Source organism: Pogoniulus pusillus, chromosome 30 (assembly GCF_015220805.1).
Source record: "Pogoniulus pusillus isolate bPogPus1 chromosome 30, bPogPus1.pri, whole genome shotgun sequence".
Taxonomy (NCBI): Eukaryota; Metazoa; Chordata; class Aves; order Piciformes; family Lybiidae; genus Pogoniulus; species Pogoniulus pusillus.
In genome coordinates this window covers 3161501-3176124 of record NC_087293.1, presented here as the reverse complement: position 1 = coordinate 3176124, position 14624 = coordinate 3161501, and the positions used below count along the sequence as shown (strand labels likewise).

The following is a 14624-nucleotide window of genomic DNA, read 5'->3' as shown; positions in this document are numbered from 1 at the left end:
ATACTGAACTGCAACAAGTAATAAGAACTACTGTGTTGTTGTTGTTTTAATTCAGTGTCCTGTCTGGAAAGGGAGTGAGAGAGGGCTAGGGAGAGTTTGCTGATACCCTCAGAGTGACTGTTTTCATTTGGGAGTCTAATTCAGCTGGCAGAAATGGGAAACTATGTGCATGGGTGTCTTGTTGCACCCATGTATGGCAAATGGAATTTTAGTGTTTTCTAAGCTGTTCATTTAGGGAAAAGTGTGGGGGGAAAGCCCTTCCAGTCAGTCAGTTCATCTGTCTTTGAGAGAGGTTTTTCTAGCTTTGGCAAAATAGTCTCAACTGACAAGTGAAATTACATTTAGGTGTTTTCATCTTCTGAATTCAGGACAAGGAAGATCAAGCAAGAATTTTAGTTTAAATTTTTATATAGTGCTGATGTGAATTCTCTGTGTTAAAATTCTTCCTCTAATAATGATGTTGTTGAAGATCATGGCACACACTATAAAGAAGTTCTCTCAGGAGGAGGTTTATTTTATGGTCATGCTGCTGTACTTCTGACCTATTTCAAAGGGTGTTCTAACAAAGATGTGTAGAGAAGGTGGAATGTACAGTACACTGCTTTGAATAGAAATAAGACCAAAAAAAGAGTTGTGTTAGAACAAATACACATTACTTCAAAGCTTTTTAAACTCTCTTAGGAGCCATCTCCTTGAAATATCTGATACATTGGAGGACTCTTAGGAACAATTCCTATCCATAACAATCAGCAGAGTGCTTCTACACATGACTGAGAAGCGAATGTTCATTTCAACTATTTACCAAGGAAGGTCTTTCTGTCATTGTTTAGGAGAAATTGGGCTTTATCTGCACGGAGGTTTTAGTAATTAGTTGGGTTTTATGGAATGCATGGCAGTGCTTTCACAATTTTTATCTCTCGTTCCAATCTTCTATTCATTTCTGGAATGCCAAAACAACATCTGTATTTCCTGCTACGGAAATGATTGACAGCCACGTTTCAGGCAAATGTGTATAAGAAAAAACAAATGGCAAATTTCATCTGGTAAATGACATTTACAGACTTGAAAGTCAAAGTATTAGATTTGGAAAACCATGACTTGAAGGATCTTAAGGGGTAAAAAGAGATAGACTTGTGGTTTTGTGATATGTCATGAGCTGTGGGAAAAAGGTTGGTCTTCATTAACAGGGAGAATTGTAGTTTCTGTTACTGAGTTAGACCTAATGTTTGAAGAGTTGCCTTTTTTTTTTTTTTTTTTGCAATGAAAGTTTTAATTTAAGGGGTCAGATAAAAGCATAAATTAATATGCAGCTAATTGATATGGTATGTGTACTGAAGTAGATGGTAAATAATACCACCTACAGAATCTCTCTAGCAACACAGAGCTGGGAAAAGAGGAATGAATTCCAACAAATGTTACAAAACTTCAGGATCATGAAAAATAAGTTTAAAAAACTTAAATGTGTGTGTGGTAGGGAATCCTTATTGCATTTTCTGCTGAAAACTACTTTTGAGAAGGTAGTGCAACTACTCCCAAGTATGGCTTTGAAGGACCTTGACAAGTGTATCTAGAAAGGAGCTGTGTGAATCAAAACAAGTTTTATAAAGCATTCTGCATTGTCTCACAGAAGTGTGCTTCAGTTATGGCTTTATGACTTCATTCTTTCTAGATCTGTGACCTTTTTCCTTGGACAAACTCTCCAATAACTTTTTTTACTAGATTTATGAAGTCTCTCAGCTCTTATTAACTTCATGGACTGTTCTTCCTCAGACTTCAAGAAAATTCATTTGAAAATGCCTTACTTTAATTTGCAAAACCTTCCAGCTTCCTTAAAACTAGCACTGGAGTTCTGATGATGCACTGGTATTATGCCAGCACTTAAAATTTGGATTCTGGCACTCTGCACAGTCCTGTATGTATATAAAAAGTACCTAGACAGGACTCATGGCTTGAACTGGAGCATGTCCTGGTCATATCCTGCTATCTTTCCATTTCTCACTTGCAGAAAGTTAGCGTTTGCAAAAGCAATACTTTTCAGGGCACTCTTTAATACCAGAGGCTGAGACAATGACCAACTCAACCTGTAGATTGCAGTGCTGGTAAAAGAGTGTTCTACTTCTCCAGTCTAGGACCCATGTAGGAAGTCAGTAACAGTGCCTACCTTTGTGCCTGTTGTGTAAAAATGTGATGGACAACTTTTTTCAAAGGTCTGATACTACAAACCCACTATTGCTTTATTAGGCTTTTCCTGCTTTAAACAGATCATCTGAAGAATGTCTCAGTGACTTACTGTGGAAAGAAAGGGGGAAGTAAATGATTAGCATATGAATATCATCTGCTTTTCAAGGGGTGACATGATAAGACACAAGATTTTGATGCATTCCTGGTATTTGTTCCTTGCTTTTAAGACAGATACTAAACTCAAAGACTTAAAAGCATGTTTGGACAGAAATTATTACTGCCTTGTCTCCTTGGAGACCTGGCTACTCGGCTGGAATTCCAAAGATTTGGCTTTCCTCTGACTGTTGTCTCAGGGGAAATCCTTGGATGCTACTTTTCTTCTAGTTGAAGCAAAGCTTTGTGCTTTCTTCTTAGGGCCGTCCTGAGTTAACACCCACAGCAATAGCTGCGGGGAAATTGCTGGCTCAGCGTCTTTTTGGCAAGTCTTCAGAACTGATGGACTATGACAATGTGAGTTGTTATTTCTTTTTTCAATAAGAAACCTCAAATCTTATGGTTAGGGTGTTTGGGGGGAGGTTAATTGGTTTGGTTTGGGTTTTTGTTTTTTTATTGTTATTATTTTTTGTTGCTTTTAAGGATTCTTAAAGGAATTGCATTTTGTCATCTGGAGTCCAGCGTTGACAGTCACCAAAGTAGATGTGTGAGATAGTTACACTGCTTAGGCATGCAAATGTCTCCCCTGTATCTGCTTTGAAGCTGCTTCACATTGGTTTAACAGTAACACTTTCTGTTTCCTTGCAAGCAGGTACCTACTACAGTTTTCACCCCTTTGGAATATGGTTGTGTTGGCCTGTCAGAAGAAGCAGCTGTGCAACTTTATGGATCAGATAATATTGAGGTATGAAAGCATTTTTAATTTGGTAGCTGGTGTCAGAGTTGCTCTATGAAAAAGCAGAAGTTTCGCTGTTCTGTCAAGCAAAAGTTTTGATCCCCAAAATACTGTTTGCAGTATTGGAGTTGATGTCTTCAGAATTAGTCCTGACTTGAAAAGTAGTGGAGGAGCTGAATGCTAAGCTTACTAGGTAGCAGTTTCCATTATTGATAGGCTGTAACAGCTTTAAACCAGCTGCTGCTCTAGGAAGTTCTCCTGTGCAGCATCATTAAATAACTTTCCTTTGAATTCTCAGGGTTGCTGGTCGGGTTCTGCAGTCTAAACTTTTGGGATGTCCCCAGAAATATTCACACAAACTGATAAGTGTGAGCTTACAGAACTGACATCTATAAGGCTAAAATGCCTTGATATATCTGGGCATTGCATACTGAGGAAGAAATCTTGTATATGTTCACATCCAGTCCTGTGATACGATGAACGAGCTTAAGGCACTCACAACGAATTCATAATCACTATGCCATAAGAAAAAAATCAAACAAGTTACCCTTGCAAAGTTATGTTGTGCTACCTTTATTCACTCCTCAAAAAGCCTCTCAGCAGACAGCATATGACTCAGTAAGCTGTGGAAAAGCCAAGCACACTACCTCATGTCCAGTCAGTTAATTTTATTGCCCTTTTATGATTCTGAAATATAGTTTATACTACTGCTGTTACTATCTAGAATTATATAACTTAACTGTAAGACTGTTTTACTCACCTGATTAAGATAGACAATTATATGTGCCATAAAGAAATGCTGATAATGTGTATGTTTTGGAACCCAAGTTCAGCTTGGAGTCTTAGGCAAAATCATTAATGAAAAAAGAAGCATTTACTGTTCAGAATGCAAAAGGTTGACTTGTAATATATTCATCACACATATAGTATATGCATTATTATAGATATGGAAAGTTCCTGGATTTTATTTTCACCAAACAAGCTTTGAGAGAAGCTTGAAGAAGCAAAATACTTTTATTTTGATGCACTGGCTTGAGTACAATGATTATTCATAATGGTTTTCTTTTCAGTTTTGTTTTTAATGGTTCTCTACGAAAGGTTTGTGCCAAATTCTTGCTGTCTTTTCCATATTTTCTTTTTAAAATTATGAACAGGTTACAAATAAATAATTTTTTGCAAAACCCTTATAAATGTGTAGTAATAGTAGTCACTATAATCCAACAGAGCAATTTTTTGACATGATACCACTTGGTGTAACATAAATTGTTAATGTTTTCCCTGTCAGGTCTACCACGCATATTACAAACCTTTGGAGTTTACAGTGGCTGAAAGAGATGCGACTCAGTGCTATATGAAAGTGAGTGTTGTGAGCTTTTATCTTGCTTAAAACTGGCTGCATCATACCTTCTAAGTTAAAAGGAGGACTGTTTGGCAGAAGAATTCTCAAGATCAGTGAGATCTTTTCTTGGTGACAGAGTTCTTTCTGTAGTGTAACTCCAAATGTTGAATATTAATTTTGTATCCCATTGCATCTTGAAATTGCTTTACAGATATTTGCATTTTTCAGAGCTGGCATTCTGCTGATTGATACTATCTTTGTACTGCTTTTAAGGTCCTAGGAAATATTCTAAGTTCTATAGAAATTAATCTCTGCTTCTGCTAGCAAAGTTCTTAACTAGTTATGTGTAATATTTAAGCTGCCATCTCTTTGGGACAGTATGCTGCCTTCAGAAAAATCAAGCAGGAGTCTTACAAAACTAGAAAGTACTCATGAAAACAAAATCCTCCTTGTTTAGACCCAAGTGTTGGACTTGCAATATGTCAATTCCTAGAGCAATCCAGTTCCTTCAGTGTTTAAAGGTATTTTTGATGCACTTACTTATGTTAGATAAGGTGGAGTGGAGTGTTGGTAGAATATATTACAGTTTTCCTTATCTTCAGTATCAGGGAACTAAATGTAGTAACTTCTGTAGGTTCATCACAAATTATGTAGTTATTGTTGTGTTATGTAAATAATATCCATTGTCAACAGTTGCAGCCAGGCTTTCTAGCTATATTTTGTCACATCTCATTTGTATAAGTGCCTTAGTAGCTTGCCTTAACTTTCCCAAGCATGAGTGCAGCTAAGCTTATGCTGCTTCTTTTCAGCTTTTTCCTTTAAATTATGTTGATGGAAGTAGATATTTGAAGGTGAAGTAAGAATAGTATGATAGTTGTTGGATGATATTGAATATAGTCCTTCCTAAACTCTCAAAATATATGAATAAACATTAAATTTGAGAGTTTCAAATTCAGTTGCAAGAGAGATTTTGTCTTTTACATGTCTCACTATTTAAAAGTACTGTGTGAGGATTGCTGCTGCTGCTCCTGAGACTCCTAATGAAGCAATGGAAACCTTTACTGAATAGCAGAACATTTTACATTAGTGATGATTTAATGGGAGGACACAAGGAAAGATTGGATTTACTTTCATAATTATAAAGACAGTGTCCTTGAAGGAACTAAAAAGTTTTCATTAAGTTCTCTAATAAAAGTTAAGTGTGCAGTGACTCAGGCCCTCTCAAATACTTATTAGTTTGGCTGCTTTCAGGGCTTGACTCCTTTTTAGGTTGTGTGACTGATGTGGTAAATGTATCTCACCGAACATGCTGCTGTGTTTACTGCCTGTATCACAAAGGCACAAATTATCCCATAATTGGTAGTGGTTGTCTTTGGAAATACAGCTAATAGCTGAGGAGGATAGCTGCACAAACTTGGAGAATTGCTAAGGTGGCCATTCAGTGTCAAAACAAATAATCTGGTTACTAGACTACAGAAGGTATTATGAGGATTTCAGACAAATGACAAAACCCAAAGTATTCAATTTGCCACAGATTCTTCTTGTCAGTGGCTCCCAGAAGTCTGAAAGAAATGCACTAATAAAGCTTCAATAGTGAGAAGTGCTTAAGGATGAGCATGAGACCCATTGAAGTCAGTAAGACCGAAGCAAGTGTCTAAGTTCTTGGCACACTGGGAATAAACAGCTGAACTAGGATCTCGAGGCAATTTAGTTTCATTTAATTCAACTTCATGCCTTATCTTTAAATGTTCTAAGAAAAGATCTCTCAGTAATGTATTGTTTTCAGATGGTGTGCTTACGAGAGAGAGAGCAACGAATACTTGGCCTTCATTTCATTGGCCCAAACGCAGGCGAAGTTATTCAAGGATTTGCTCTTGGAATCAAGTAAGTGCAAAAGAATGTCTCTAGCTTCTAAAGCCTGCTTTTTAAGTTATTGTAAGATTATAAAAGATAGCTGCCTAGTTTTGGCAGCACTATAAAGAATTCATGCTTTTTGTTACTTTTATGTAGTATTGCACATTTTTCACTAAAAATACTGCAGTTCTTCATTAAGATGTACTGGATTTGGTTACTGCAACACTGGATAGAGTTAGGGAAGACCTGAGGAAAATATCTTGTTGCCTTGATACAGTTAAAGGAAAAAAATCAACTGCTACACTAATTTACTGATGTTAGTTTCCTCAGAGTGTAGATTCTTTTGCATTCTGTGCACAGCTTAGGAAATCATTGTGCCATTTTGCAGGGCACTTCTTTAAAAGGATGTTTGTGCTTTTCATAAAAACCTTTCTTTGCATAGGCCAAGCATTTCCTTTCCTAATCTCATCTTTAAATGTGCACATCTATTGCACCTCAAGAGGCCAGCAAGGACTTGTGTGATTTCTTTTTAGATTTCTGAGGTATAAGCTAACCATAATATGATTAACTGTAGGATGGTAGGACAGAGGAGATACTTTTTGTCTGGAGCTATCTAATAGCAGTAATAAACTTATTCAAGTAAGTAAACCTTTGGTCTGATCTTATTGAAGGGTTTGCTCAAATATTTAATGTAGAAGTCCTCCCTTTGAAGGAGTAAGAAATGATTCTGGGTTAAGTAGAAAATTGCTGCTGCACCTCTCATGTGCTACAATTATTGCTTACTTGTTTTGCATTTCCCTATTGCTAATTTACATATTCAGAAATGTTGATTTGTGTGTTTACATTACTAAAATATGGTTTTTAACTCCTCTTTGAAGGAAGTAGGCTGAAATGGAAGAAAAAACTCCCATTTGTGGTGTCAATTCATTTTCCTAAATATCATCACTATTTTACTGCAGTCTCAGTCTTAAGATTGTGAGTGACAAGCATAAATAAGAAGCAGAAAGGATTAAAAGGCAGGACCACAAGTATCACGTGAGGGCTATCTTGGAAATCACTGATTGCAGTGTACCCTTGGTACACATTTTCAACATATGTTTGTAGTCCATTAATTGCCAGCGGTATGGATTCTAGAACTACATTTTTAGGATGTCATTGTTTTGAAGTTTTATCCAAAATAACCAGAGAAAAGGAAGCACATGGACCTGGAGTGCTTTTCTGCCTTGCCTGAGGGAAATGAAAACGTTAGCCACAGTAAGAGGTTTTCAGCAGGTCAGATTTTTGTATTGCTTTTTACAAATTCAGAGCTTTTAATGTAGGACACCTCCTGTAAGAGTTGCTGTTCTCTTTTGTAAAATATTAGGTCGTACTTCAGCCTCTCCAAAGGATGATTTTCCATCTTCCCTCCCCACTTAGCACTCCAGTAACATCTGTGCTCAGCAATGACTTTTTTTGCTTGTCAGTGTTTTTTTTAGATATAGGTGGGGACACCAGAAAACATCTATGGCTCTCTTCCTGTGCATTTTAGAGGCAGAGAATATTTATTCATTAGAAAGCTTAAAACAATTCATAAATTTAAGGCCATTTCAAGTACTCTTACAGCATTGTCTGCCAGGAACAGCAGCTCAAAGGAAAGTAATCAAGTATAAGAATGTTATGACAAGTAAAAGGATTAAGCAAGTGGGATTTTAGCACGAGGGATTTTGGTGGGGTTTTGGTTTGTTTTCAAATGAAAGGCTTTTTCCTCTTACTTGTAACATTGATAATTTCAGTGTAACCACTACACTTTGTCTAAGGTTGTGGAAGAATATTCTAGTGTTCTTTCAGCAGATTGTTTCCAACAGTCCTAATTAAGATTTTCTTCCTCCATATGTATGTGTCTGTTTTTCCATCTGAAGTCAGACTTAGTGAAACACACATGTATGTACAAGAAAAGCTGAAGGCTGCAGTTTTGTCATATGTTTTTACCATAGACTCAGACGGGACTTAGGGCAAATTGCTTAATTCTCTGTCTCAGCTGCTATGACAGTTCTTTCCTCCCTGACAGTGTTGTGAAGCTGGGCATTTAAATGTTGTGTAAGTGCCTGAGAAATAATAGGCAGCATTGTCTGAAAAATAAGTGATGCTCCTCTCCCTGATAAAACGAACGAGAGCAGAATTTCTTTTATGACATTGTAGCTACTTGAAGTGAATAAAGTTTGACTTGGTGGGTCTCTTTTTTTTGTTTCTGTAGATGTGGTGCTACATATCCTCAGCTAATGAAGACAGTTGGCATTCACCCTACATGTGCTGAAGAAATCACCAAGCTGCATATCACAAAGCGTTCTGGTTTGGATGCTACAGTCACAGGCTGCTGAGGTTAAATACCATCCCTGGAAAGAAGGAAAAAAAGCCACAAAATATAGTTGTAAAGGAAAGGGACACTTGGGATTCAAACAGCTTTAATGGCTTGAGTTCCATAAATCTTCCTCCTTCTCCCTGTAGAGAGTTTTTCCACAGACAATCAACTTGTCCTCACACCATCACAGTTCTAAAACCAGTGCAGTCCTGCTGTAAGAAATCTTTGAAGTGCCCCTATCTATTCTTTTGCTGAGAACTAAGGAATAATGGGAGTTTTATATATATATATATATATATATATATATATATATATATATATAAATATAACTGAAGCCAGTGACATCTGAGGTCATCTACAAATTAAACAGTTGTCATTCAAGTTTCTCAGTTGGCTTGACCCCACCTAATGTTCATACAGATGCTAGGAATTGGACAGGGCTTCACTTTGAATTTTGGTGATGATATTTTCTCCTGACTGCTTGGATATCTCATTGCTGATCCTAGTCTTTAACACTGAGACTCTGTACTCACTAGTGGAAACATATTCCCAGAGTGTTTAACAATGGGTAAGCAGTCATCTTTGTTTGTTTTTTGGCTTTTTATAATGCACAGGAATTCAATAGAAAACCACATACACTGAAGCTGTGCTTCTGCTGGATGAATCCCAATGGATTAATCAGTTGGCAGCTTGGTCATAACATTATGGTGATGGCTGAGAACGAATGAGCTCAGAGGTGCTAAAGAAAGAGTTGAGTTTTACAGTGACTTCTTTGCCTGCTTTTGAAATGTCTAACTCAGTTCAGTGCAAATTAAATTGACACATCTCATAAATTACTCCTTGAGCACCATCTCTTAAGCAATGCTGACAAGTAGAATCAAAACCACTTAATAATCCAACTCATGCAGCATTTTCTGGTTTACAGAATGTGGAAATCTGCCTGACAGAGTGATAAATTTTGCTGGTTTGCTTTTAAGATTTTCTCAGTGATGAGCTGGATACTACATCTGAGTGGCTTTACATCTGGCTTTAATGAAATATTTTACTGAAGGGAACTGTATTAAACCGTGATCTAGAAAAGAATTAGACCTGCTCAGAACTGACACAGAAAAGAACCGCTTAGTGAGGGGTTTTTTTTTACCATTCTCGGCCAGAGTAGGAAAACACTAACGTGTTGCAAATTTCACCTTCTTTTCCTGCTAACCAGAAGGGGGAGATGCTGGCTAATTTGTGGCGGTAAAGAAACGGTAATCCGATCGTGAAGCCTCTTTGCAGAACGCTGTTAAACAGGTAGCCTGACAAAGGCAAACATAAAACAAACAGTACTGAATTTCAACCCGAGGTGCAGTTGCCAGCGTTTTGCTATGCACAGTCACATCGCTTGCCGCACCTTTTACAGCAGAGTAGGAAGAAGAGATCAGTTTGAGGTGAAACAGAGTGTATCCTTTTTGCAGTTAATTTACATCAGTGTTTTTTTGTGTGCAACTTGATGTTTTCACAGCTATCTCTTCTGCCTGTTGCCCAGTTCAGAACAATAGCCTGACGATCACGTATGTCTTTGCTGGTTTTATTTGATTGCTCTTTCACTGCTGCAGCATGCAACACAAGAGGTTGCTTTATTTCAAGTGTGAAATCTTTTTTATCATATTGTCAGAGAAAATCTTAGACAAAAAGTGATCAGAACTTCCTTCTGAAATATGATGTAATAGTGTTTATCATGCTCTTCTTGATACTAGATTACTCCATTTTCAATTGTTTGTTCTGAGTTAACAACAAAAGAAATCTTAAGTGCTTTCTCTACAAAACTTCCCCATTTTTGGACTGTATTTCTGGTCCATAAAAGAGAAAGCAATGATACAGTTCAACTGTGAGCAGCATTCCCTGTCAGATCTGTTAATGCCATTTTTCATCTGTGAAGTCATCCATAAGCTTCTAGTTGAAAAGAAATACCATGAGTGCAAGTGGAGCTGAAACACTGCCTGAATATTGTAACTGCCTTTAGAAGAAATGATGAAAAGTTTATGTCTGTATATAAATATGTGCATACCTGCACACTCAGAGGTTCCTGTTTCCTTTAATAAAGGTCTTATGAGTATGATATGGCCAAAAGCTCCATTAGAGTTTCCCAGCTATTTTTAAAAGTATCACTATAAAATGAATGAGTTTTAAAAAGGTTTTACTTAATGCTTCAAAACATCGAGGTGCTGAGCACCTCAGAGATTTTGCTGCAAGAAACATTCCACCTCTGACTAAACTGTAATGTGTATGCAGGCAAGACTTTTTCCTAATGATTAACTATGATAGTTCCTTTTATACCCATAAATGAAAATGTTGATGTTTAGCCATGTGGAAGAGGCTTCTCTTTTTCTGTCCTAACGATGCATCCAGCACACTAACTTCTCTGCCCCTAGAGACAAAGATGAGTTGATTTCATTCGTCATAAAGTTCAAAATGATGATTTGGGAGAAGTAAAGAGATGTCAAGGAAACATGCCCTCAGAGGATATGAGCTGTTAAACTGTGACATTCTCAGAAGTAATAGAGCTGTCTTGGTTTTAGAACTGCTGAGTGGACTGCATGAAAACTGATGCTGTGTCATGAGAAGCAGCCTAGTTCTGTTCCTCAGTTCATGGGAAATGTTGTTCCCTCCCTCCCCTCCCCAAAGTAAAACTAACCATACATTCATACCCACCTAGTCCTAATCAGAATCAACAGCAAGACAGAATGACAACTACTGTGATTGTGGTTTTTTTTCCTGAAGGATTCACCAGGGATGGTCTTTAAGAATTGTTTTTAAAAGCCTGACTGACATCAGTTGAATTCACTGATCTGCTCTGCAAGTTTTACTGATTGTATGTGAAAATGCACAAAAATTCCATGCAGTCAGGCTTCTTCTCAGGATGCCAGCTGATGAGGGCTTGTTTGTCAAACCACACCATGGTGCAACCAAGCCTGAGAATTCCTGGGTCCATCACATGTGTGATCCCAATATTTATTCTGTTGTGATTCATGAATGAATAAATATTTTTTCTAGAAAATGTTGACTTGTGTTTGTTTCATTTTGTGCATGTGACTTCTGCTTACAAAGAACTTTTTGTTTTGTCTTAATGCTGTTTTTCTTCATTGAGGTTATGTGTTCAGAAGATGAAGAAGCAGGTGAATTCTGGTGTCCCCATCATAAGACACAGAGCTGTTCCAGCAAGTCCAGAGGAGGGCCACAAAGATGATCCAATGGCTGAACCACCTCTGCTGTGAGGGTAGGTTGAGGAACCTGGGGTTGTTCAGCCTAGAGAAGGGAAGACTCCAGGGAGGACCTTAGAGCTGCCTTTCAATACCTGAAGGGATATCACAGGAAGGCTGGAAAGGGACTTTTCATAAGGGTATATAATGATAGGACCAAGGCAGAATGGTTTCAAGCTGAGGGAGAGTGGATTCAGATTGGATCTTGGGAAGAAGTTCTTTAGTAGAAGTGGTGAGATTCTGAACAGGTTGCCCAGGATTACTTCTGCATTTGTAATGTTTGAATTTCCTGGATGGTTTCACTGCAGTTTCTGTGTAATTAGTACAGCCAGGAAGAGTGGCTAAAAAATGCCAATCGTGTAACACAATTCTGCATGGTTTTTGCCTCCTTTTCAAACATATTTTAGTCTTGAAGCAAAGAAGAATATTGGAGAGGCATATAGACAATCTGTATAAATTGGGAATTGAATGTCCTGTGTTATTTCTGACATCATGATGGCTTGTCACCTGAACTAGAATATTCTGTCCAATTAAATTTTACCTCTCCTGTTGCACTGTATATCACAATACCTACTTTTCCCATTCCCGTGCACCGTATGTCATTTATACCTACTGGAAAATGTTTCTACAGTTTAGATTATTCCAGACTGGGAACTGGAAAAGACATTTCAGTACAGCACATGGACCTTTTGTGCTAGCATAGTTATTCTGCTTTAACATAGATGCCACAGTGTGATGTATTTCAAACCAAAACAGTTGCGCATTGTACACTTTGAAGGCTTCTCTTCAGAGGCTTGTGCCTGTCCAACATAGTAGGCAATTTTGTGCCTATATAAATTGCCATCTGTCTAAATCCCAGTGAAACCAGTGCACTCAAAATCAACGTTAGCCATTCATTTCAGTGGGATGCAAGTCTGTGTCTTAAGTGCTTTGTTAAAGGGGAATCAATGTAAGCTACATGCCAAAATATCTTTCATTATTACAGTTGGGGAACAGACTGCAATTATGATTCAAAACATAAAAGGTACAATAGACATCTATGATTAGGCTATGAAATATGCCTTTAATAAGCATAGTGCAGACAGTTTCTTTTGCAATAAGTAAACTTGTATAAAATTCATTGACTTTTTCATTCTTTCAGATCTCTGGGCTTCCTTTTTTAAAAGAGGGTTTTTAGTTTTATGCACAAAGTTTTCCTGATGTTCTTCCAGCAGAAAGGCTGGGTTTGCATGCATTTATTCTAGTGCCAAAGTTGAGTTTTACTGGGAAGAGAGGAACCAGCAGAGCAGACTTATGTTTTTTTCCAGGGTAGCATGCAGCAGATAACACTGTAATTATTTTAACTGATTTTTTTTTTAATGGAGTATTTCTGTCCACTACATGTCAAAGAGCTAATTATGTTTCCGTTGTGGCACTCAAAGTCAATACTGTCAGCTCTTCTTAGTTCTAATCCTCTACATGGAGTTTTGATGGGCCAGGTGAAATATCCCCTTCAGCACCTTACTGCAATTCTTGTCAATCATCTTGCCATGAAAAACATGAGTATTACAAAGACTTTGGCAACGCTGCATCTTATTTCAGTCATTAATCTTACATGCACCTTAAGAAAACACCATTCCAGCTACTGATGTTCTGTTTGGGATGTGAACAGGATCCTGTTTGCTGTGGGAAACAAAAGAAAACGATCTAATCTTTAACAGATATAATGGAACTAAACCACTGGTCTAGGGGAAAAAAAAACATTAGGATAGTGAACTGGTGCAGAAATTAGGCAGAATATCTCGTGGCAAAGAAGATTTAGGTGTTTGGAAAAAGTTCTTTACCATGAGGGTGGGGGGACACTGAAACAGGTTGCCCAGGGAAGTAGTTGAGGTTTCATGCCTGGAGCTATTCAAGGTCAGGCTGGACAAGACTCTGAGCAGCCTGATCTAGTGGAGGATGTTCCTGCTGACCTTGGGGTGGTTGGACTGGATGACCTTTGGAGGTCCTTTCCAACCCAAACCATTCTATAATTCTGTGGTTACAAGAAAGAAAACTCACATTTGCTTATTTATCATGTAATTGTAAAATGCCTAATTTCAAGCACTGTTTGAGTTAGGAGAGCACCCCTTTTGTAACCCCTAGACTTTATTTGCAAAGAGCACTGTTCACTGAAGTCCATGTCTAAGCCTGGTACTGTGCATGCCTTTTTTTTTTGTTGTTGTTATTTCTTGCAGGCAAGATCTAGCACATCTAAAATCTTCTGGTCCTACAATGGAAAATTAACATCATCCCTAAGAGGTTGGAATATAAACTAATAAGGCAGGTTTCCAGAATCTGATTGCATCAGTAAGAAAGATACGGTATGAAGGGAAAAGTGGATATTCCCTGGGGGGGTAATGTGAAATGGAGACCAGTCTTGTTTGAACAAGGTGCTTTGCATTGTTAGGTAGAGGTATTGGAAGTTACAGCCTGTCAGAACCAGCATCTCCATCTCTAAGCAGGGGGAGGGGATGCAGAACTTTTCCAGGTAGAAATATCAGCAGTTTAAGGTAGAAGATACAATATATTAATGCAATAATTTGAGGAGACCCTTTATAATCAATGAAAGATGAACTGTGAAGGTAACTCACCTATTCTTTGCCTTCAGAACATATAAAGACCAGAGAGACTGTTGAGGTTTTTTCTTACTTCTTCCCTTTAAAGAAACGTGGGAATCAGGCTGGTTCTACCTTGCTTCAGCATAAATCACAGAATGTTGGGGGTTGGAAGGGGACCTTGAGAGATCATCCAGTTCCCCTGCCA

General features: G+C 37.8%; 1 protein-coding gene across 1 annotated transcript in view; it reads left to right on the top strand.

The window, feature by feature from the left end:
• TXNRD2 (thioredoxin reductase 2) overlaps positions 1-8903 on the top strand; it is a 33071-nt gene extending 24168 nt beyond the window's left edge. The window contains exons 13-17 of the mRNA XM_064168841.1: positions 2596-2691; positions 2987-3079; positions 4356-4427; positions 6196-6293; positions 8497-8903. Of these exons, the coding sequence (XP_064024911.1) occupies positions 2596-2691; positions 2987-3079; positions 4356-4427; positions 6196-6293; positions 8497-8620 (483 nt within the window). The 3' untranslated portion in view covers positions 8621-8903. The remainder of the gene's footprint in view (positions 1-2595; positions 2692-2986; positions 3080-4355; positions 4428-6195; positions 6294-8496) is intronic.
• Positions 8904-14624: the final 5721 nt, after the last annotated feature.